Source organism: Phyllobates terribilis, unplaced genomic scaffold, assembly GCF_046119375.1.
Source record: "Phyllobates terribilis strain yellow unplaced genomic scaffold, ASM4611937v1 Scaffold_49__1_contigs__length_9717188, whole genome shotgun sequence".
Classification (NCBI taxonomy): Eukaryota; Metazoa; Chordata; class Amphibia; order Anura; family Dendrobatidae; genus Phyllobates; species Phyllobates terribilis.
The window spans coordinates 8,828,667-8,854,945 of NW_027362809.1; the positions used below are offsets into that span (position 1 = coordinate 8,828,667).

The 26,279-nt window shown below is 45.3% G+C and overlaps 1 protein-coding gene across 1 annotated transcript in view; it reads left to right on the forward strand.

Moving 5' to 3' along the window:
* Positions 1 to 10,308, forward strand: part of LOC141191667 (uncharacterized) — a 142,686-nt gene extending 132,378 nt beyond the window's left edge. Inside the window, exon 2 of the mRNA XM_073661613.1 lies at positions 9,358 to 10,308. Coding sequence (XP_073517714.1) covers positions 9,358 to 10,254 — 897 coding nt within the window. The 3' untranslated portion in view covers positions 10,255 to 10,308. The remainder of the gene's footprint in view (positions 1 to 9,357) is intronic.
* Positions 10,309 to 26,279: the final 15,971 nt, after the last annotated feature.

Consider the following 26,279-nt stretch of genomic DNA (forward strand, 5'->3'; position numbering starts at 1 on the left):
CTCCGGCTCCAGCACAGTGACGGCCGGGGGGGCAGGCAGCCCCTAACACCGCTCTCTGCCCGCCCCCCGCCGGCGGTACCTCCCTGGGGTGTCAGCTTCGTCCGGGACAGAAGCTGAGGGCCTCGTCTGTCACTTCAGCAGGACGCAGGGAATCCGGTGTCACGCAGGGGACGTCGGGCAGCGCGGTGACGTCACTGCATGGCGCGCAGAGACACGTGATAGCAGAGGAGCCGGAGGCTGCGGTGCACCCTGGGGCTGGAGCAGGGTTGTGGCTCTCCCAGTGCGGTAAAGGGCCTGGTCATTCTGGCCACTGTCATTGTGCTGTCACCCACACAGAGCCGGCTATTCCCTGCTGGACAGAGGGACCAGGCCCTTCTGGCCACTGGCATTGTGCTGTCACCCAGAGCCGGCTATTCCCTGCTGGGCAGAGGGACCAGGCCCTTCTGGCCACTGTCATTGTGCTGTCACCCAGAGCCGGCTATTCCCTGCTGGGCAGAGGGACCAGGCCCTTCTGGCCACTGTCATTGTGCTGTCACACAGAGCCGGCTATTCCTTGCTGGACAGAGGGACCAGGCCCTTCTGGCCACTGGCATTGTGCTGTCACCCAGAGCCGGCTATTCCCTGCTGGGCAGAGGGACCAGGCCCTTCTGGCCACTGGCATTGTGCTGTCACCCAGAGCCGGCTATTCCTTGCTGGACAGAGGGACCAGGCCCTTCTGGCCACTGGCATTGTGCTGTCACCCAGAGCCGGCTATTCCCTGCTGGGCAGAGGGACCAGGCCCTTCTGGCCACTGGCATTGTGCTGTCACCCAGAGCCGGCTATTCCCTGCTGGGCAGAGGGACCAGGCCCTTCTGGCCACTGGCATTGTGCTGTCACACAGAGCCGGCTATTCCCTGCTGGGCAGAGGGACCAGGCCCTTCTGGCCACTGGCATTGTGCTGTCACCCAGAGCCGGCTATTCCTTGCTGGGCAGAGGGACCAGGCCCTTCTGGCCACTGGCATTGTGCTGTCACCCAGAGCCTGCTATTCCCTGCTGGGCAGAGGGACCAGGCCCTTCTGGCCACTGGCATTGTGCTGTCACACAGAGCCGGCTATTCCCTGCTGGGCAGAGGGACCAGGCCCTTCTGGCCACTGGCATTGTGCTGTCACCCAGAGCCGGCTATTCCCTGCTGGGCAGAGGGACCAGGCCCTTCTTGCCACTGGCATTGTGCTGTCACCCAGAGCCGGCTATTCCCTGCTGGGCAGAGGGACCAGGCCCTTCTGGCCACTGTCATTGTGCTGTCACCCAGAGCCGGCTATTCCCTGCTGGGCAGAGGGACCAGGCCCTTCTGGCCACTGGCATTGTGCTGTCACACAGAGCCGGCTATTCCCTGCTGGGCAGAGGGACCAGGCCACTGGCATTGTGCTGACACACAGATTCGGCTATTCCCTGCTGGGCAGAGGGACCAGGCCCTTCTGGCCACTGTCATTGTGCTGTCACCCAGAGCCGGCTATTCCCTGCTGGGCAGAGGGACCAGGCCCTTCTGGCCACTGGCCTTGTGCTGTCACCCAGAGCCGGCTATTCCCTGCTGGGCAGAGGGACCAGGCCCTTCTGGCCACTGTCATTGTGCTGTCACCCACACAGAGCCAGCTATTCCCTGCTGGGCAGAGGGACCAGGCCCTTCTGGCCACTGGCATTGTGCTGTCACCCAGAGCCGGCTATTCCCTGCTGGGCAGAGGGACCAGGCCCTTCTGGCCACTGTCATTGTGCTGTCACCCACACAGAGCCGGCTATTCCCTGCTGGGCAGAGGGACCAGGCCCTTCTGGCCACTGGCATTGTGCTGTCACACAGAGCCGGCTATTCCCTGCTTGGCAGAGGGACCAGGCCCTTCTGGCCACTGGCATTGTGCTGTCACCCAGAGCTGGCTATTCCCTGCTGGGCGGAGGGACCAGGCCCTTCTGGCCACTGGCATTGTGCTGTCACCCAGAGCCGGCTATTCCCTGCTGGGCAGAGGGACCAGGCCCTTCTGGCCACTGGGCTTTATCCTGCCCTATATGACAATGCTGAACCCCACTGGGATGCAGGACACTTATTGGATGTAGATCTATACAGGGGCGGACCTACCGCCCGTGCAGACGGTTCATTGAATGGGGGGCCCCCGAGGGAGAGGGGGCCCCTCCAGCAGGGCCGCCATCAGGGCACGACGCAACGCTGGAGTCCGGATCAGCAGCAGGTAAGAAGGGAGGTGAGTATTTGATTTTTTTTTTTTTATGTATGGGGGCATGAGGCATTATATGGTGGGGGGAGAGTGGGTGTGACATCCTGCATGGGGCATTATATGGGGGGAGAGGTGACATCCTGAATGGGGCATTATATGGGGGGTAGAGGTGACATCCTGCATGGGGCATTATATGGGGGGGGTGACATCCTGCATGGGGCATTATATGGGGGGGGTGACATCCTGCATGGGGCATTATATGGGGGGGTGACATCCTGCATGGGGCATTATATGGGGGGTTGACATCCTGCATGGGGCATTATAAGAGGGGAAGGGGGGAAGTGACATCCTGCTTGGGGCATTATAAGAGGGGGAGGGGGGAATTGACATCCTGCATGGGGCATTATAAGAGGGGAAGGGGGGGAAGTGACATCCTGCATGGGGCATTATAAGAGGGGGAGGGGGGAAGTGACATCCTGCATGGGGCATTATAAGAGGGGGAGGGGGGAATTGACATCCTGCATGGGGCTTTATATGGTTGTGGGGGGTGTGTGACATCCTGCATGGGGCATTATAAGAGGGGAAGGGGGGAAGTGACATCCTGCATGGGGCATTGGAAGGGGGGAAGTGACATCCTGCATGGGGCATTATAAGGGAGGGGGTGGTCTGAATTACTGCATGGGGCATGATAAGGGAGGGGGTGGTCTGACTTACTGCATGGGGCATTGAAAAGGGGGGAAGTGACATCCTTCAAGGGGCATTATATGGGGGGGAGAGGTGACATCCTGCATGGGGCATTTTATGGGGGGTAGAGGTGACATCCTGCATAGGGCATTAAAAGGGGGGTGTCATCCTGCATGGGGCATTATAAGGGGGGGAACAGCCTGCATGGAGCGTTATATGTGGGCCAATATTCTGTATGGAGCGTTATATGGGGGACAGTATTCTCTATGGAGCGTTATATGGGGTCAGTATTCTGTATGGAGCGTTATATGGGGGCCAGTATTCTGTATGGAGCGTTATATGGGGGCCAGTATTCTGTATGGAGTTTTATATGGGGGCCAGTATTCTGTATGGAGTTTTATATGGGGGCCAGTATTCTGTATGGAGTTTTATATGGGGGTCAGTATTCTGTATGGAGTTTTTTATGGGGGCCAGTATTCTGTATGGAGCGTTATATGGGGGCCAGTATTCTGTATGGAGCTTTATATGGGGGCCAGTATTCTGTATGGAGCGTTATATGGGGGCCAGTATTCTGTATGGAGCGTTATATGGGGGCCAGTATTCTGTATGGAGCATTTTATGGGAGCCAGTATTCTGTATGCAGTGTTATATGGGGACCAGTATCCTGTATGGAGCGTTATATGGGGACCAGTATCCTGTATGGAGCGTTATATTGGGACCAGTATCCTGTATGGAGCGTTATATGGGGACCAGTATCCTGTATGAAGCTATATATGGGGACCAGTATTCTGTATGGAGCGTTATATGGGGACCAATATCCTGTATGGAGCGTTATAAGGGGGTCAGTATCCTGTATGGAGCATGATATGGTGCCCATAATACTGTATGGAGGACTATACTGTCCGGTCTGCACTGTGCGCTGTGAGGATTTGCCGGTTTCTGAGCTATTGTAGAATTTACAATAGATATCACTCATGTAATGTAGTAAGTGAAATCCTTGGCCTTGTACTATATATATATATTTCCCTGTCGTATCTGTGCATCATGAATCATGGTATGTGTTAAAGGGGCCCACTGAGACTCTTTCGCCCAGGGCCCACAAAAACCTGGAGCCGGCCCTGGGGGTAAGTATAACAAGTTTTATTTTTTTTAAATACAATTAACTAGGAGTGGGGGGAATCAGAGATGCATGGGGGGGATGAGAGATGCACGGGGGGGGGGCAAAAAAATTCTTGCACAGGGGCCCACTACATTCTTTGTCCGCCCCTGGATCTATAGGAATCCTGGAATGGTATTTTTCGCAGTAATATTGAGCCGTGGACTAGATATGGCTCATATCTATTTTTATGGGATGTTTATACACAGGAATTACCCCCCTGATTTCGGTCTGTACAATATCCTGCTCTGATCACATCCACGTCCATTTCATTTACTGGTGATCATTTTTGTTGATCACAGGACCACAGATTTCTTCCAAGCTTGCACCTAGGGGTGTTTTAACCCTCGGGCCATTTTCAGTTTTATCATTTTTTTCCTTTTTTATTTTTCTGTCCACATCGTCGTTGGGGGCTTTTTTTTTTTTTTTTGGCGGGACGTTTTTATTGATACCATTTTGGCGTGGATACCATGTTTTGATCGCCTCTTATTGCATTTTATTGCAATGTTGTGGTGGCCAAAAACACGTAATTCTGGCCTTTAAATTTTTTTCTCATTATGCCGTTTAGTGATCAGATTAATTTATTTTATATAAGGGGTTAATACTATAACTACTGGCCCAATGCACCAGTTCCTTCCCCCCTCTAGGATTTTGCCTGCTTTATATAAGAAAGCTAAATCCCAGTGGATGATTTCATGGTGTTTTTATTTGAAGTAAATTGATTTTTTAAAGGGAATCTGTCACCCCCTGGGAGTTATCAGACCTCTAATATGGGCATACAGGTGATAGAAATGTAAATCTATACATACCTGTATGGCCCATATTAGAGGTCTGTTTGCTTTGAAATATCTTTTTATAAAATCAGGATGCCGGGAGGAAGTGGAGACCAAACCTTACTGTTGTGCACACCGGAGGTCACTGGAGCGGAAGTCACAGTGACTCCCTAGCACCTGCGCACTAGAGCCCAGCAGTGTAAAATAGGGAAGGGAGAAAAAAGAACGCGCCTTGCATTATAGGCGCATTGCGCATGTGCGGGATGTGCAGACCTAGACTGTGATGGTGAGGGGGGAATATTTAAATTAAGCAGGTAGACGGGCATTTCTTGGCGTCCCCTGGACGCCAAGCTTAGCAGAATGGCTTTTATAAAAAGATATTTCAAAGCAAGCAGACCTCTAATATGGGCCATACAGGTATGTATAGATTTACATTTCATACACCCATATTATGTATGCCCATATTAGAGGTCTGATAGATCCCAGGGGGTGACAGATTCCCTTTAAGTGAGTAAACATCCAAAGTTGTACATTCATTTTTAATACCGTTTTATATTTTTTATGTATTTCGATGCAGCCAAAAAAATCAGCAAAATTTAGTTTTTTGTAATGAATAAAACTAGCAATTTTATTATACAAATAATTACACTCAGTGCTGATTGTTCAGTTTGTCCCAAATTCAACTTTTGAGGAATGTAACATAGTAACATAGTTTTTAAGGTTGAAGGAAGACTAAGTCCATCTAGTTCAATCCATAGCCTAACATGTTGATCCAGAGGAAGGCAAGAAAAAACCCCATGTGGCAAACACGAAGCTCCACATTGGAGAAAAAAATTCCTTCCCGACTCCATACGACAATCAGACTAGTTCCCTGGATCAATGCCCTATCAGGGAATCTAGTATATATAACCTGTAATATTATACTTTTCAAGAAAGCCATCCATACCCTTCTTAAATTTTAGTAGTGAATCACTCATTACAACATCATGCGGCAGAGAGTTCCATAGATCGTTAGAGAAGAATAGGATGCTAAATAACCCCAAAGTTTTATCTTGCATGCTGACCAACGCAAGAAGCCTGACCAATAAGGCGGATGAGCTGCGGGCGCTTATATCGGAGGAGAGGTATGACATCGTAGGTATAACAGAGACTTGGCTAGACGATAGCTACGACTGGGCGGTAAATTTATTAGATTATAGTTTATTTAGAAGGGACCGGAAACGGGAAAGGCGGAGGAGTCTGCTTATATGTAAAGTCATGTCTAAAACCCAGACTAAGGGAAGATATAGGAGAGGGAGAATAGGGGGTCGAGTCCATGTGGGTAGAGATAGAGGGGGCAAAAAATAATAATAAAATATTACTGGGGGTCTGCTATAAGCCACCAAATATAACAGAGGAGAATGAGAATCTGTTATTAGGACAAATAGACAAAGTAGCAAAACATAATGAAGTGATTGTAATGGGGGATTTCAACTACCCGGATATTGACTGGGAAACAGAAACCTGTAGATCTCAAAAAGGAAAGAGGTTCTTGACAAATATTAAGGATAATTATCTCTCCCAACTAGTGCAGGAACCAACGAGAGGGAAGGCCGTGGTGGACTTAATATTGACTAATAGGCCTGATAGAATAACTGAGGTACAGATAGGGGGGCACCTAGGTAATAGCGATCATAATATTATCGACTTCAAAATGCCCTTCAGTAGGGTTATCAATAAGGGAACAACAAAAACATTAAACTTTAGGAGGGCGAAGTTTGATCAGCTGATAGAAAACCTTCAACTTATTGACTGGGACAAAGTACTTAATCAATGGAATACGAATAGTAAATGGGAAACCTTCAAAAGAATTCTGAATACTCAGTGCGAGAGGTATATACCGTATGGGAATAAAAGGGCCAGAAATAAGAGGAAACCAATATGGTTGAACAAGAACGTAAAAGGGGCGTTAAATAGCAAAAAAGAGGCATTCAAGATATTAAAACAGGAAAACAGTAAGGAGGCACTAATGTGTTACAAGGAAAAAACGAGAACCTGTAAAAAACAAATAAAAATAGCGAAGGAGGAAACAGAGAAACATATTGCTAGGGAAAGTAGATCAAATCCCAAACTGTTCTTTACGTATATAAATAGTAAAAGGATTAAATCGGATAATATTGGACCGATAAAAAGTGAGGAAGGCAAAATCATAGAGAAAGATGAGGATAAAGCTAATCTATTAAATAATTTTTTTTCGACAACTTTCACAAAGGAAATCGAACTAACAGGAGAAATGAGAAGTGACAAACTTAATCCTCCACTAAGTATGACAAATCTAACCCAAGCTGGGGTACAGAAACGCCTCAGTAACATTAAAATAAACAAATCACCAGGACCTGATGGCATACACCCACAGGTACTAAGGGAACTAAGTAATGTGATAGACAGACCGTTATATCTTATATTTAAGGACTCTGTTGAGACTGGGTCTGTACCACTTGATTAGCGACAGGCGAATGTAGTGCCAATATTCAAAAAGGGAGCAAAAAGTGACGCCGGAAACTATCGGCCGGTGAGTCTGACGTCCGTTGTGGGCAAAATTTTTGAAAGCTTCATTAAAGAGGCAATTACGGAGCATCTTGATGCTAATAATCTTTTAATCCCGAACCAACATGGATTCATGAGGAATCGCCCCTGCCAAACAAACCTGATTGACTTCTACGAGGAGGTTAGCTCTCGAGTAGATCAGGGGGAACCAGTGGATGTCGTGTATCTCGACTTCTCAAAAGCGTTCGATAGCGTGCCACATAATAGGTTGGTATACAAAATGAGAATGATGGGGCTGGGGGAAAATGTTTGCAAGTGGGTAGCTAACTGGCTAAAGGATAGAAGGCAGAGGGTAGTTATAAATGGAATATACTCAGAATGGGTAAGCGTCACTAGTGGGGTACCACAGGGGTCTGTACTAGGCCCAATGTTATTTAATATCTTTATTAACGACATAGTCAACGGGATAAATAGTAAAATATCAATATTTGCAGATGACACAAAGTTATGTAAAACAATTAATACAAAAGAGGACAGTGCAGACCTACAGAGGGATTTGGATAAGCTGGGTAGGTGGAGCATTAAATGGCAAATGAGGTTTAACGAGGAGAAATGTAAGGTCATACATATGGGAAGGAAAAATGGAAGTCACCAGTACTCACTGAATGGGAAATCATTGGGGAATTCAGAGATGGAGAAGGACTTGGGCATCTTGATTGATAGCAAACTAAATTGGAGTGCCCAAAGTCAGGCCGCTGCTGTAAGGGCAAACAGGGTAATGGGATGTATCAGAAGAGATATAGCTGCAAAGGATGAGAACATTGTTCTTCCACTGTACAAAGCACTGGTCAGACCACACTTGGAATACTGTGCTCAGTTATGGGCCCCAATATATAGAAAGGATATAAATGAGCTTGAAAAGGTACAAAGGAGGGCAACAAAATTAATAAAGGGAATGGAGGGACTGCAATACCCAGAGAGGTTGGCAAAACTAGGACTATTCAGCCTGGAAAAGAGAAGGTTGAGGGGGGACATAATAAATGTGTACAAATATGTTAGGGGACAGTATAGAGATCTTGCCCGGGATTTGTTCAAAAGGAGGGATATTACGGTAACAAGAGGGCATTCACTAAGATTGGAAGAGAAAAGGTTTCAGCACCAGCATAGAAAGGGGTTCTTTACTGTAAGAGCAGTGAGAATATGGAATTCACTGAGTGAGGAGACGGTAATGTCGGATTCACTACACCAGTTCAAGCGGGGACTGGATGCATTTCTAGATACCAGGCAGATTTCAGCGTATACTTAAAAATAAAATAAAATAGTAGGTTGATACAGGGATTTATTCTGACTGCTGGTTTCAGAGTCGGGAGGGAATTTTTCCTCAGGTGAAGATTAGCTAAATCATTTGGGGTTTTTGCCCTCCTCTGGATCAACTTTAGCAATTACAGAACTAACAGGTCGAACTTGATGGACGCAAGTCTTTATTCGGCTTTACAAACTATGTTACTATGACTGCCCCCCCAGGTAGACCTATAGTGTCTGGTGTACAAAACTTCTGTGAACCAATTTGTCCCCATCCTCTGGTAGAGACATTACCGTCCCACCTTAGGGACACTACCGATTTTCTTAAAAAAAATGGATTGGGTACATGTGGATGAGGATGTCCTCATGGTGGTTTGTGATGTTGAATGATGTTGAATCTCTTTATACGTCCATCCGCCATGAGGACGGAGTTAGGGCCACCAAGGTTTTTCTTGAGATGTCGGATATGGAGATTGGGATGCGCGACCTTGTGGTCGAGCTCTTACAGTTTTCCTTAAGTCACAATTTTTTTCTGTATGGAGAGTCCTTCTACCTACAGCTCCAGGGGACAGCTATGAGAGCGGCTTGTGCCCCCTCTTATGCTAATCGGTTCCTGGGGCTGTGGGAGAGGGAGATCTTCATGACCGATCCAGTACAGGGTATTGATAGGATCCTGTACTGGGGTCGATACATTGATGATATTTTCTTTTTGTGGCAGGTCTCTGACACGGAGGTTGCGCATCTCATCTACACTCTAAACCTCAACAACCTCAACATCAATTTAACTTTCAAGACTGGGAGACACAACATGGAGTTTTTGGATGTTATGCTGAGCATTGACTGTGATGGACTCATCCAAACGGGCGTTTTTCGGAAGCCTACGACGACTAACGCCCTTTTGCATGCTAATTCCTCTTACCCCAGGAAACTGATTAATGGCATCCCCACAGGCCAATTTTTGAGAATTCGCCGAATCTGTTCCAATGATGAGACTTTTGAAAAACAGGCATTGGACCTCAAAGATAGGTTCAGAAAGAGGGGTTATAGTGAGAAAGCTATACAGAGAAGTTATCGAAGAGCAAAATTCTCAGATAGGAAGAACCTACTATACCAACAACGAAAAATTGGAGGAAAGGATATCGTGAGATTTATCTCAACATTTAATTCTAGAAGTAATGAGATATGGAATGCTTTGAACAAACATTGGCAGGTTCTTCTTTTGGACAAAACCCTCTCCTCTTATATCCCCCGCAACCCTATGGTTACTTATAGACGGGCTCAGAATTTACGGGATAGACTTGTTCATAGTAATCTTAATAGTAAGAAGAAAACCTATATATTTGGATCAAAAGGCCCTTCATGGGGATGTAGACCTTGCGGGTCATGTGTGGCCTGTCCAAATACTTGTTCTGAGAAGACATTCACTAACGCGGACAAATCTAGGGAGTATACCATAACTCATGCCATCACGTGTACAACAATAGGGGTCATCTATAGTGCTAGATGCCCCTGTGATAAGATTTATATTGGCATGACTACTAGGGAGCTCCGCAAACGAACAAGAGAACATGTTTTGGACATCATAGCAGCCAAAGAAGTAACTAACTTGGATTAACTGAAAACTTTACCCCGCCATTTTAAAAGGCACCATGAGTGTGATGCCTCTCTCCTCAAGGTTAGTGGTATAGACCGAGTCTATGTGGGGATCCGAGGCGGAAATTGGAAAAAGGTCTTGGCCCAAAAAGAAGTGAAATGGATTTTTACTCTTAATACCATGGTACCCCATGGTCTTAATGAATCCAACAGCTTTGTTCCTTTCCTCTAAATTTACTTCCCTCTTCCGTTGTATTCTGCTTTCTCAGTTTCCTTCTTCTTTCTTCTCTTTTCTCTCTTTTCTTCTTTGTTGTCTCTTTATTGTTGTCTGCTGATTATATTTCTGCTTATCACTATTTTTATTGGTCTATTTTTATTGTTTTTATGATGTTTTTACTGCTTGTTCTTCACTTATTTTTCTTTTGCTTATTAGTTCTTTCGCCTATTTGATGTATTTCTTGAGGAGTCTCGTTTTGGCCATGAGTTGAAGAGAAGAAATACACCATTATGCTGTACTTTGAAACATTCTTTGGGATGGACTACATGCCTACCACAATATGGATATACACATTTTATTATGAATATTTTCACCTCATTTTTTCACTTTTTGCTTTGTCTCTTAGTATTATGTCTTTTTCTGTATTTTTTGATTATCACGATAATTCCATGTTCTTATTTCTTGTGAGCGTGGACATAATATTTATCGGGTGCATATTTGTTACATCTGCCGCCTTTTATGTATTTATTTATTTATATATTATATTCTCTCATGTATTATTTTCACATATATATCCTATTTTGTCTTTCATTGTTTTTCTAGTCACGTTCACGTTCTTATTTCTACATACATCTTCTCTTCTACACCTACCTGTACCACTGTTTCCTTGCTTTCCATGTTGGCGCGCATAAACTCCTTGCAGATATTCTCCTCCCCTCCTCGCTACTTCAATCCTGGTGATTCTTATCACCTCACTTCCGGTTTGCGTTCCACATGAATCCCGGATGTTCAGTTTACGTCACTTCCGGGCGCGTTTGCGTTCCAACGTGACACGCACGCCAACACCGATACTGTGGTAGGACTGTGCTCTGATGAGACGCGGTCTTCTAACAGATCGCTGCTTGGCGCTCTTTTTGCATAGCGCTATGCTTTTGTTCTTATACTCTTCTCATTGGCCAATTGTCCTATATATACCCCCTCCTCACCCCCCTTTCTGTATCCTGGTAAAAGCCTACGGCGAAACGCGCGTCGGACCTGTGTGGACTCTGAGGGATCTTCAGGTAGCTCATGTGATACATTCATGTCCATTTTCCAGTACCTCTGACCTCTGTATCAGCTGTCGTATTTATTTATTTACTGACCCCTTTTCTATGTAGCCTAAGTACCTATTCACTTGGGACACCTTGTTGCACTTTGCACTTTATTTAAATGATGGTCTCCATATGCATCTTTACCTTAGGCTGACTTTGGTCACTGTGCTTTTGTACATGGTTTAAAATGTCGATTTATGCTTCTACCTACCCTCAGATGCCCATTTTTCTGTTTACTTTTTTCCTCTTTTGTATTATTGTTTTGTATGTGTTTTTATGAATTTTTCAATTAATGTCCATTTTATACTGTCCATGAGTCACATTTATAGGTTATTTATTAATATAAAATAATTAGAACACTTAATATTGAACATAATTAAGTATGCTTATTTCCCCCTATATACCGTGTATATATACGGTGTATATATTAATATTCCCCCTTCTATATATCATATGAGCTCCCTATATACCGTAAGAGCCCACACACAGCCCCTATAAACCTTAAGAGCCCCACATAGGCTCCCTATATATAGCATGAGCCCCACATAGCCTTCCTATATACACCATGAGCCTCACATAGCCTCCCTATATACAGCATGAGCGCCACATAGCTTCCCTATATAGAGCATGAGCCCCACATAGTCTCTCTATATACAGCATGAGCCCCACATAGCCTCCACATATACAGCATGAGCCCCACATAGCTTCCCCATATACAGCTTGAGCTCCACATAGCCTCCCCATGTCCAGCATGAGAGCCCCATAGCCTCCCCATGTCCAGCATGAGAGCCCCATAGCCTTCCCATCTGAAGCCAAACATCCCATACACACAGTGGCGTACCGCCAATGAAGGCAGGCCATCACTGCTATGGAGACGTGAACCGGGGAGGGGGGCGCACCACACTGGGCCCTCCCCGCACCGGGCCCCACCTCTGCCCATCAGCACCCATACTGCCTGGCCGACCACCCACACAGAATGATGGGGGTGGAAGCGTCTGCTGACGCTCCCTCCTCCATCATCATTGCTCGCGCTGATGGCTGGAGGGGGGGAGGCCCAGTGCAAGCAATGATGATGGAGGAGGGAGCGTAAGCAGTCGCTTCCACCCCATAATTCTTCCTCGTTGTCTGACGTCTTAGAGCAGCGGTTGCGATGACGCCAACACTTGGCGCCCGTTGCTCTGAGATGTCCGGCGCTTCACAATGCACGCTGAGGAGACTGGAGCACTGGGTGGAACCAGGAGAGGTGAGTACTGTATTTATTTTTTTAAAATCAGTGACCAGTGGCCATAATACAGTATGGGGGGTGCATTATATTGTGTGGAGGACCATGGGGAGTGCATTATACTGTGTGGAGGACCATGGGGGTGCATTATACTGTATGCAGGATCATGGTGGGCGCATTATATTGTGTGGGGGACCATGGGGGTGCATTAAACTATATGGAGGTCTATGGGGGTACATTATGCTTGTATAGAGGACCATGGGGGGTGCATTATATTGTGTGGAGGACCATGGGAGTGCATTATACTTGTATAGAGGACCATGGGGGGTGCATTATATTGTGTGGAGGACCATGGGGAGTACATTATACTGGGTGGAGGATCATGGTGGGCGCATTATATTGTTTGGGGGACCATGGCGGTGCATTATACTGTATAGAGGATCTTGGGGGTCACATTATACTGGTATAGGGGACCATAAAGGGGTGCATTATATTGTGAGGAGGACCATGGGGAGGTAGGTTTTTTTGGGGTGCGGCGGCCCAATTAGAACTTCTGTTATTGGGCCACATGATTTCTATGTACGCCCTTGCATACACATTATTGGTGGCCCCTCCTCCACCAATGTATTCCCCACGGTCTGCATCACCTGTCCGCCATAATAAGGAGGTCCCACAATGATCTCCAACTCTGTTACCTCCGGGTGGTGTGGTGAGCGGTGACATGAGTAATGCAACTGCTCACCACGCCAGCTGGAACACAATGAGAGTACCATGAGAACCCGGCTGCAGTGCCGAGCGGTGACGTCATCAAGGTCACCGCCAGGCACAGGCATCGGTTCCCACGGTAACCTCTGTTTGAGTCAGCCTATGAACTGCGGTAATCTTACTGACGTCACCGCTCACAGTGAGACAGGTGAATATAACTTTGGGCCCTCTTTATTATGGAAATAAGGTGGACAAGTGAGCATATCTTTCATTTCTATGGTACTAAATAGGAAAATGAGGGGAATTGTAGGGGATTTTTTTTTCAATTAAAGGACTTTTCTCTGTGTGTTTATTTGTGTTTGTATTTTAACTACGGGGTTAGTAATAGGGGTGGCTAATAGACACCTCTCCATTACTAACCCCTGGGCTTGATGTCAGCAGACAGTAAACAGCTGACATCAACCCCAAAACTATTACCCCACTTGCCAACACACCAGGTCAAGTGTGAAGAGCCGCAGCTAAGCGTCAGAATTGGTGCATCTAATGGATGCGCTTTTTCTGGGGTGGCTGAGGGCTGATGTTATTAGTCTGGGAGGGGGCCAATATCCATTACCCCTTCCCAGCCTATTAATATAAGCCCACAGCTGTCTGTTTTAGCCTTTGGTGATTATTAAAATTAGGGGGAGCCCAAGTCTTTTTTTGGGTGGTACCCCCTTTTTAATAACCAGTAACGGCTAAACAGACAGCTGTGAGCTGTTATTAATAGTCTGGAAACCTTTAATGCTATTGGCCTTTAACCAGAATAATAACACCAGCCCCCGTCTGTAGGCTTTCTCTCAGCTGGTTGGCATCTGGTTTCAGCTGGTTTTGGCAGTGTGGACAGGTGCCAAGTTTGCTGGAGAAAGAAATTTCCATTTCCAAAAAGCTTGTCGGCAGAGGGAAGCATGAAGTGCTCTAAAATTTCCTGGTAGCAGGCTGCGCTGACTTTGGTCTTGATAAAACACAGTGGACCTACACGAGCAGATGACATGACTCCCCAAACCATCACTGATTGTGGAAACTTCACACTAGACCTCAAGCAGCTTGGATTGTGGCCTCTCCACTCTTCCTCCAGACTCTGGGACCTTGATTTCCAAATGAAATGCAGAATTTACTTTCATCTGAAAACAACACTTTGGACCACTGAGCATCAGTCCAGGTCTTTTACTCCTTGGCCCAGTTAAGATGCTTCTGGCGTTGTCTATTAGTCATGATTGGCTTGACACAAGGAATGTGACACTTGTAACCCATGTCCTGGATACGTCTGTGTGTGGTGGCTCTTGAAGCAATGACTCCAGCAGCAGTCCATTCCTTGTGAATCTCCCCCAAATTTTTGAATGGCGTTTTGTTAACAATCCTTTCAAAGCTGCGGTTATCCCTGTTGCTTGTGCACCTTTTTCTACCACACTTTTTTCTTCCACTCAACTTTCCATTAATATTCTTGGATACAGCACTCTGTGAACAGCTGCTTCTTTAGCAATGACCTTTTGTGGCTTACCCTCCTTGTGGAGTGTGTCAATGACTGCCTTCTGGACATCTGTCAAGTCAGCAGTCTTCCCCATGATTGTTAAGCCTACTGAAACAGACTAAGGGACCTTTTTAAACGCTTAGGAAGCCTTTGCAGGTATTTTTTGTTAATTATTCTAATTTACTGAGATAATGACTTTTGTGTTTTCATTGGCTGTAAGCCATAATCATCAACATTAACAGAAATAAACACTTGAAATAGATCACTCTGTTTGTAATAACTCTATATAATATGAGTTTCACTTTTTGTATTGAAGAACTGAAATAAATGAACTTTTTGATGATATTCTAATTTAGTGAGATGCACCTGTATGTCCCGCTGTACACAAATTGCTGCTGCCCTCTGTGTGCATGCTATAGTCAGCACAAAGTATAATAGTCAGCGGGCGGTTATAGGCCACGTTACAAAGAAGCTGAGGGACAATGGGGGGATTACTAGAAATTAATAGGATATTATTGATGCTCCCACTAATCTTTAGTATGAACCAATTTTGCTATCAGTAAAAGTGGTGCCCCTGAGGGTTCAGTCGCCACAGAGGTACTGCATCTCACCCAGAGGTGTGGTATCTCACTCTCGGGTAAGGATAGATTGCTGCCCGGGACACTAACACCTGCATCCAACATGTCCACTTCAGTAGGGCAGGGCGAGATTGCTCCTGCGGGAGAGCACAGTCCCTGGTCCCTGGCTGGAGTGGAGGGAACCTAGTGAGGGGGAACCATGTAGTGGGTGTGGGTGGAGGATGTAGATCAGGGGAGCACATGAAAGGAAGCTGTATAAAAAGGGGAGCCATCTTAGAAGGACAAGCCAGTCAGAGGAGGAAAGTGAGGGGAGCAGAGGCTCTGCTCGGGAGGCGGGCCTAGCCAGAGAGGCCCAGGACTGAGAGAGGAGCGGGAGCAGGAGAAAGGCTCCAGGAACAGAAGGGATCCCAGGGGTGCGGGCAGTGCTGGAGGCCACCCGTACGCCCGAATCTGCCAGGCAGTGGAGGAATCGAGCCGCAGAGGGGACCGGCCTCTAAACTAGTGGAGAACTACAAGGCTCAGCTTGGAACCGGAGGCTGCTGTACTTGCAAGGTGCAGTGGCCACATCAACAACTATATCTCCGAAAAGGCGGCCACAGAGGGTCCAGGGGACTGCAGGTCGCCCGACAAGACCCGAGGCTACAGGATTGGGACACTGGTTGCGAGGCGCAGGTCAGGAGGGCGAGAGCCAGCGCAGGAAGACGACTGAGGAAGGCACATAGAAAGGGGTCCTGTCAGGCACTCTTGAATTACCTGAGGGATTGCTGAACCCCTGCCTGGTGAACGCAGCACGACGTGGGAGGTTGTGGTCTGGACCCTGTAACCTGAGGAATTTATCAACTGTGAGTAAACTCAGAAGACTGCACCCCACTGTCTCTGTGATTATTGCTGCGCCATCAACCCCTGCACTACAACGCCCAGCATAACCTATAACATCTACACTGCCCTGGAGCTAAGCTCTACCTGTGGAGAGCCACACCAGCTTTGTTGCACTAACATCAGCTCCAGAGGACCTGCTCCGCAGCGGCGGCTCCATATAGCCGCATACCACAGGTGGCGTCACGAACTTTGTACATAAATCCCCTGTAAATATTCTCCTTTTTACTGACCGCCCTGGGTCACGGACCGGGTCACCGCCACTGTGACATCTCCCTTAGCAACGACCGGCCCGGCACCGAGTACCCCACGACCCAGGGGGCGCGTCATAAACATGAGGCAGAACTTTCCAGAACTTCTTTATTTCAAGGACTGCTGAAGACGCCATGACTTGTTACCTCTTCTCAATCACGGTTTCCCCATTTTAAATTGCCAACAGTTTTACTCACCGCCGATGCTGTTCCAGCGGTGTCGGCACTGTCTCTTCCAGCGATCGCGTCACAGCCAGGAGAGACATGAACCTCTTGGGATAGTTTTCACATGTACAGCACCACTGAACCAATGGGGCTCTAAAAATAAATATTAAATACTCTTCCACGTGATCTGACGTCGGTTGTGGAGGGATTCAGGTGCATGGACAGTACAGTTCTCCAGGCAACTATAGCACGCTCAGCAAGTATTCTGCACGGCTCCTAATAATTCACAATAGGACCCATGCATGATATAACTCTACTGCCCAGGCTGCTGTTGCGTCTGTGCAACCACAATGTCCAATCAAGCAGGAGAAGATCCCTTAATTATGCACAAATTGCAATGTCCAGTAATCTTTAGCATGGATGAAAGCCCACAAAGATCAAGTCCACAACAAAGCGCTTTCTGAAGACAATAAAATCAATATAATATCTCACAACTCAACACCCATTACTGGCAGATCACAGGGTCGAGTATGTGGAATCCACTTTTCTTTCATCTAAAGTAGACATCAAAAACGCAAATTTCTTCACACAAGGCAAGGCTGGTTACATGGTCAATAGTGACTTGTTGGATCGCTGCTTCCAACAAGTGACGCTACAGAGGTCTAGCCCTTTTCTTCTCAATTTTCTTTGCATGTTTAACTTCCCAGAGAAGCATTGCATGGCTAATAAGCCTCCTAACCTTAGCATGCCAGAGCCGGTATGTCACTCTCCCCAAGGAGAAACATTACCCATTAGACCTCAGTCCAGAGCCTCTCACCTAGTCATATCAGTTCTCATACTTTGCACTGACAAGGAGCAATACCCCGAAACACCGGGTCTGCAAATTGAGGTTCTGATTTGGCTTTTATCCTAAGTCATATTACAAGGCTCGTTAAAGGGTCGATAGTGACTTGTAGGATTGCTGTTTCCAACAGGTGGCGCTATAGAGTTCAAGTCCTCTTCCTCTCTGAAGAGGCATTTGCCTATTTGATTTCTTCACCCGTAATTGATAAGTGGAGTTCCAACTTACATAACACTATCAGGTTTGCTAACCGTCCAGAAATTCCAAGATAGTCTGTAAAATAGGGCACTTATTTTCCCTGTCAATAAAAAAAGAATGGAAACATGGGTGACTTTTTTTGAAGCTGGAGAAACTTGTACAAATTATTGCGACTGTAATTATTAATTTACAGTGAAAACAGTTTTCTGTCTTATTTGTGGGTTGTAAACATATATCACTTAATGGGAACCTGCCACTATATTCATGCTGCGCAAAGCACAGGCAGCATATATCAGAGTCTGGCTGCGCAATGTTTTACTGTGAAATGATGCAGCGTTCTAGAGAAAACCTAGATCAAAAAGTCAGCTGGGGACTATAGGGACAGATGTAACTAATCCAGTATGGCTCCCGACCAGCTTCTGTTGATTGACAGGTCTCTCCCATGTGTGCATATAGGGAGAGAGCTGTCAATCACACAGGGAGAAGCTGGGAGCCATGCTGGACTAGTCGTGCCTCTTGGTATATTCCCCAGCTGACTTTTCTATGTTGTCTCGAAGAAAAAAAACCCAGCATTTCACAGTAAGACATATTTGGCTGCAACAGTGCAGCCAGGCTCTGATTCATACTGCCCTAGGTTTTTGAAGAATGGAAAAAGATAGATGATGCAATATATCGCCAACTTGTTCATTCCACGCCTAGAGGACTTGATGCTGCGCATAAAATTCATGGAGGTCATACTAAATACTACATGTAGTAGTTTTTGATGTGGGGTGTACTCATTTCTGCATCAACTAATATGAGTAAAACTGATTTTGTAATGAAAGTTATATTACTAACCATACTTATATGTTATGGGTCAAAAAAATGTTCTATGAAACTAAGTCTTTGTTCTTGCGTTTAGTGAGATATTGACTAAAGCACCACGCCAGCAATTTTGTTTTTATTTCAGTGCTAGAGTGGTATCAATAATATAAGTTCCCTCACCCTCAATGGCGGTCAAGTATGCAATATGCTAACTCCCAAACAGAATTCGTCTAGCAGTGATCTTGCGGGCATTGCTCCTGTGCCCACATGTTCACCATGAGATAAGTGAGTCACAGTGTGTGTATTCCTTCCTGATTATTACGTTATTACATACATGTACTTCAAATGTTGGGAAGAGGTTAATGATATACAATTGGTCCACATACAGTGCCTACAAGTAGTATTCAACCCCCTGCAGATTTAGCTGGTTTGATAAGATGCAAATAAGTTAGAGCCTTCAAACTGCAAACAAGAGTAGGTTTTATGAACAGAAGCATAAATCTTACAAACCAAAAAGTTATGTTGCTCTGTTGAATTTTATTAAATTTTAAACATAAAAGTGTGGGTCAATTATTATACAACCCCTATGTTTAATATTTTGTGGAATAACCCTTGTTTGCAATTACAGCTAATAATCGTCTTTTATAAGACCTGATCAGGCCGGCACAGGTCTGTGGAGTTATCTTGGCCCACTCCTCCATGCAGATCTTCTCCAAGTTATCTAGGTTCTTTGGGTGTCTCATGTGGACTTTATTCTTGAGCTCCTTCCACAAGTTTTCAATTGGGTTAAGGTCAGGAGACTGACTAGGCCACTCCAACATCTTGACTTTTTCCTATTGAACCAGGCCTTGGTTTTCTTGGCTGTGTGCTTTGGGTCGTTGTCTTGTTGGAAGATGAAATTACGACCCATCATAAGATCCTTGATGGAGGAGCGGAGGTTCTTGGCCAAAATCTCCAGGTAGGCCGTGCTATCCATCTTCCCATGGATGCGGACCAGATGGCCAGGCCCCTTGGCAGAGAAACAGCCCCACAGCATGATGCTGCCACCACCATGCTTGACTGTAGGGATGGTATTCTTGGGGTCGTATGCAGTGCCATCCAGTCTCCAAACGTCACGTGTGTGGTTGGCACCAAAGATCTCGATCTTGGTCTCATCACACCATAGAACCTTGAACCAGTCTGTCTCAGAGTCCTCCAAGTGATCATGAGCAAACTGTAGATGAGCCTTGACATGACGCTTTGAAAGTAAAGGTACCTTACGGGCTCGTCTGGAACGGAGACCATTGCGGTGGAGTACGTTACTTATGGTATTGACTGAAAACAATGTCCCCACTGCCATGAGATCTTCCCGGAGCTCCTTCCTTGTTGTCCTTGGGTTAGCCTTGACTCTTCGGACAAGCCTGGCCTCGGCACGGGAGGACACTTTCAAAGGCTTTCCTGGCCGTGGAAGGCTAACAGTAGTTCCATAAGCCTTCCACTTACGGATGATGCTCCCAACAGTGGAGACAGGTAGGCCCAACTCCTTGGAAAGGGTTTTGTACCCCTTGCCAGCCTTGTGACCCTCCACGATCTTGTCTCTGATGGCCTTGGAATGCTCCTTTGTCTTTCCCATGTTGACCATGTCTGAGTGCTGTTCACAAGTTTGGGGAGGGTCTTAAATAGTCAGAAAAGGCTGGCAAAAGAGATCTTTAATCCACACATGTGAAGCTCATTATTCTTGGTGCCTGAACTACTTCTTAATACTTTAGGGGGACCAAACAGAATTCTTGTGGTTTGAGGGGTTGAATAGTAAATGACACTCTGAATTAACTTTTTACGTTTAAAAAAAAAACAAAAAAAAAATTTGCTGCAGTGCATTTCCCACTTCCAGGCTGATCTACAGTACAAATGTCACAATGCCAAGTTAATTCCGCATGTGTCAACCAGCTAAATCTGCAGGGGGTTGAATACTACTTGTAGGCACTGTATATCCAATATATAGTACAGACCAAAAGTTTGGACACACCTTCTCATTTAAAGATTTTTCTGTATTTTCATGACTATGAAAATTGTACATTCACACTGAAGGCATCAAAACTGTGAATTAACACATGCGGAATTATATACTTAACAAAAAAGTGTGAAACAACTGAAAATGTGTCTTATATTCTAGGTTCTTCAAAGTAGCCACCTTTTGCTTTGATGACTGCTTTGCACACTCTTGGCATTCTCTTGATTAGTTTCAAGAGGTAGTCACCGGAAATGGTTTTCACTTCACAGGTGTGCCCTGTCGGGTTTAATAAGTGGGATTTCTTGGCTATAAATGGGGTTGGGACCATCAGTTGTGTTGTGCAGAAGTCTGGTGTATACACAGCTGATAGTCCTACTGAATAGACTGTTAGAATTTGTATTATGGCAAGAAAAAAGCAGCTAAGTAAAGAAAAACGAGTGGCCATCATTACTTTAAGAAATGAAGGTCAGTCAGTCTGAAAAATTGGGAAAACTTTGAAAGTGTCCCCAAGTGCAGTTGCAAAAACCATCAAGCGCAACAAAGAAACTGGCTCACATGAGGAAAGCCCCAGGAAAGGAAGCCCAAGGGTCACCTCTGCTTCTGAGGATAAGTTTATCCGAGTCACCAGCCTCAGAAATCGCAGGTTAACAGCAGCTCAGATTAGAGACCAGGTCAATGCCACACAGAGTTCTAGCAGCAGACACATCTCTTCAACAACTGTTAAGAGGAGACTTTGTGCAGCAGGCCTTCATGGTAAAATAGCTGCTAGGAAACCACTGCTAAGGACAGGCAACAGGCAGAAGAGACTTATTTGGGCTAAAGAACACAAGGAATGGACATTAGACGAGTGGAAATATGTGCTTTGGTCTGATGAGTCCAAATTTGAGATCTTTGGTCCCAACCACCGTGTCTTTGTGCGACGCAGAAAAGGTGAACGGATGGACTCTACATGCCTGGTTCCCACCATGAAGCATGGAGGAGGAGGTGTGATGGTGTGGGGGTGCTTTGCTGGTGACACTGTCGGGGATTTATTCAAAATTGAAGGTATACTGAACCAGCACGGCTACCACAGCATCTTGCAGTGGCATGCTATTCCATCCGGTTTGCGCTTAGTTGGACCATCATTTATTTTTCAACAGGACAATGACCCCAAACACACCTCCAGGCTGTGTAAGGGCTATTTGACCAAGAAGGAGAGTGATGGGATGCTACGCCAGATGACCTGGCCTCCACAGTCACCAGACCTGAACCCAATTGAGATGGTTAGGGGTGAGCTGGACCGCAGAGTGAAGGCAAAAGGGCCAACAAGTGCTAAGCATCTCTTGGATCTCCTTCAAGATTGTTGGAACACCGTTTCCGGTGACTACCTCTTGAAGCTCATCAAGAGAATGCCAAGAGTGTGCAAAGCAGTCATCAAAGCAAAAGGTGGCTACTTTAAAGAACCTAGAATATAAGACATATTTTCAGTTGTTTCACACTTTTTTGTTAAGTATATAATTCCACATGTGTTAATTCATAGTTTTGATGCCTTCAGTGTGAATGTACAATTTTCATAGTCATGAAAATACAGAAAAATCTTTAAATGAGAAGGTGTGTCCAAACTTTTGGTCTGTACTGTATCTTTCCAAAAGATGTTCATGAATGGACATGCCCATAACATATATATTAAATTACCCAACTAGTTACCATACTTTTTTTTTTATATTTTAGCCAATCTACCCAAAGTCGAAATAAGCTGGATTTTAACATATCCTGGGGTCCAAAACAATATTATATCCATAAAGGTTTAGGTTTACCCACTGTATAAAGCTACTAATTATCTCTTTACTTTTACACAGTGGAACTACACCAGCAGATGACATGGCTCCCCAAACCATCACTGATTGTGGAAACTTCACACTAGACCTCAAGCAGCTTGGATTGTGGCCTCTCCACTCTTCCTCCAGACTCTGGGACCTTGATTTCCAAATGAAAATTGAAATTCTGGAACCTTGTGGAGTGTGTCAATGACTGCATTCTGGACATTTGTCAAGTCAGCAGTCTTCCCCATGATTGTGGAGCCTACTGAAACCGACTAAGGGACCTTTTTAAATGCTTAGGAAGTCTTTGCAGGTGTTTTTTGTTAATTATTTAAATTTATTGAGATGATGACTTTTGTGTTTTCATTGGCTATAAGCCATAATCACGGAAAACATGGCGTTGTTTGCAAGCTTCTGCGATCAATGAGCGAAAAGTTATTGCAGAAATTAGCGTTTTTAATAAAAGCATAACGGGTGGAGCCCTGCTCCTGTGATGTCGGCCCAGGGGGGTGTGGGTAGGTCTCTCCCTTCAGCATAAAATAGTCTGCTGAGGTTGGCATAACATTCATTGCGGGAGTATATAGTTATTATATGCAACGGATCATGTTCAATAACAGTCAAATCAGAGGAGAGCTCCCCTCCAGCTATATTGCATCATCTCAGCGATCGTATAGTAAGTTTCTGCTTTAATCCTTATTATTTTGTGTAACTGCTTATGTATTGTATTGTCCCCTTTTTAAAACCCTTGTATATTTTTCCTAAACACTGCCTCCCTTTTGAATTAAATATAAAATTTAATAGTTTCTTTTTTCCTGTAATCGTTCCCTTCCCCGAAGCCATGCGCTATCAGAACGCAGGCGTCCGGCCAGGCCTGTAATATATTTCAAACTCGGCCGGTGGTGGCAGCAAATAATATTTATAATCGTGCTATCGTGAAGCTGACAGTAACCGTACAGAGGGCGTAAACACATATTCCATGCGTTGGAATCCAAAGGTGTGATGCCATACGCTACGAGTAGTGGGGACCGTATGCTCGAGGGTCCCTGACGAAATCCTGACAGCATGACAGCAACACCGAGATATTGCGTGATCCCCCCCGGTATCGTCGCTGTGGAATACCCTGACACTCTTGTTCTGGAAACCACAACCCTCAAGCCATATGCTACCTATATATACATACAGACCAAAAGTTTGGACACACTTTCTCATTTAAAGATTTTTCTGTATTTTCATGACTATGAAAATTGTACATTCACACTGAAGGCATCAAAACTATGAATTAACACATGTGGAATTATATACTTAACAAAAAAGTGTGAAACAACTGAAAATATGTCTTACATTCTAGGTTCTTCAAAGTAGCCACCTTTTGCTTTGATGACTGCTTTGCACACTCTTGGCATTCTCTTGATGAGCTTCAAGAGGTAGTCACCGGAAATGGTCTTCCAACAATCTTGAAGGAGTTCCCAGAGATGCTTAGCACTTGTTGGCCCTTTTGCCTTCACTCTGCGGTCCAGCTCACCCCAAACCATCTCGATTGGGTTCAGGTCTAGTGACTGTGGAGGCCAGGTCATCTGGCGTAGCACCCCATCACTCTCCTTCTTGGTCAAACAGCCCTTACACAGCCTGGAGGTGTGTTTGGAGTCATTGTCATGTTGAAAAATAAATGATGGTCCAACTAAACGCAAACCGGATGGAATAGCATGCCGCTGCAAGATGCTGTGGTAGCCATGCTGGTTCACTATGCCTTCAATTTTGAATAAATCCCCAACAGTGTCACCAGCAAAGCACCCCCACACCATCACACCTCCTTCTCCATGCTTCACGGTGGGAACCAGGCATGTAGAGTCCATCTGTTCACCTTTTCTGCGTCGCACAAAGACACAGTGGTTGGAACCAAAGATCTCAAATTTGGACTCATAAGACCAAAGCACAGATTTCCGCTGGTCTAATGTCCATTCCTTGTGTACTTTAGCCCAACAAGTCTCTTCTGCTTGTTGCCTGTCCTTAGCAGTGGTTTCCTAGCAGTTATTTTACCATGAAGGCCTGCTGCACAAAGTCTCCTCTTAACAGTTGTTGTAAAGATGTGTCTGCTGCTAGAACTCTGTGTGGCATTGACCTGGTCTCTAATCTGAGCTGCTGTTAACCTGCGATTTCTGAGGCTGGTGACTCGGATAAACTTATCCTCAGAAGCAGAGGTGACTCTTGGTCTTCCTTTCCTGCGGCGGTCCTCATGTGAGCCAGTTTGTTTTTAGCAATTGATGGTTTTTGCAACTGCACTTGGGGACACATTCAAAGTTTGCCCAATTTTTCGCACTGACTGACCTTAATTTCTTAAAGTAATGATGGCCACTGGTTTTTCTTTACTTAGCTGCTTTTTTCTTGTCATAATACAAATTCTAACAGTCTATTCAGTAGGACTATCAGCTGTGTATCCACCTGACTTCTGCACAACACAACTAATGGTCCCAACCCCATTTATAAGGCAAGAAATCCCACTTATTAAACCTGACAGGGCACACCTGTGAAGTGAAAACCATTTCCGGTGACTACCTCTTGAAGCTCATCAAGAGAATGCCAAGAGTGTGCAAAGCAGTCATCAAAGCAAAAGGTGGCTACTTTGAAGAACCTAGAATATAAGACATATTTTCAGTTGTTTCACACTTTTTTGTTAAGTATATAATTCCACTGGTGTTAATTCATAGTTTTGATGCCTTCAGTGTGAATGTACAATTTTCATAGTCATGAAAATACAGAAAAATCTTTAAATGAGAAGGTGTGTCCAAAATTTTGGTCTGTACTTTATGTGTATATATATATATATGTGTGACCTTGTTATTTGTTATTTTTATGGCTGCGGTGATCAGTGTGACAAGACGAGTCATGGCTGGGAGATGTCGACATGAAGGTCTGACCAGATGGAGAAGAAACAACAGAAACCGGCTCTGATCAGAAGAGACGTCAGCGATCACTGGATGTAAGTATTTATTCTGTATCTGCACTGTATGACTTGGAGTAATACTGTTATTTGTAAAATCACTTAGGCCACATTCTCATTTTTGTGTGAAATGTCCATGAGCTGCCAGATTTTTTTATTAGACGGCACACAGACTCAGAGTTTTATAAATCCATTCACATATCTGTGAAAGTCACAGATCCGAGAATGAGATCTGCGAGACTCAAATCATGTCCTGTTCTGATCCGATTTTGAAGATCGGAATAGGACTTACTCAGTGGGTCTGTGTGCTGTTTGAAAGAAAAAGAAAATCAAGCAGGACACTGATGCAGAAATGTAGCCTTATTATATATATAGAGCAGTCCCTTAGTGTATAATGTACTCACTTATTATGGATAGCACAGTCCTTAAAGGAGTATTCTAATCTCCAAGTTCCTATTTCAATATGTTGTAGGTATAATAATAGTAACAAATACCTCCAATTAGAAATGTAGTATAGTTCTCCTAATTAGCTATGTCACTTACCCCATGTGCAGGCATTGCAGTAGCTTAGGTATCCATGGTTACAACTACACACATATTGTTAGTTAGTCAGCTGTTGTTGGTCGTAACCATAGATACTGTGAGGCAGTGACCGGGATCGTATACGAGGGACGTTATATCTCCCCCAGAATGTGTACAGAGACCTATTAAAACCATTGGAGTGCATTGCAGTCATAGACACAGCTGCAATGCAGGAATGAAGGTGAGCATTGACCTGGTCAGACTACCTGGCTAAGGCAGATTAAGTAAAACCCGGCAGGGCCTTCATTTCTTGGAGGAGGTCACAGGAGGCAGTGGGGCGGCC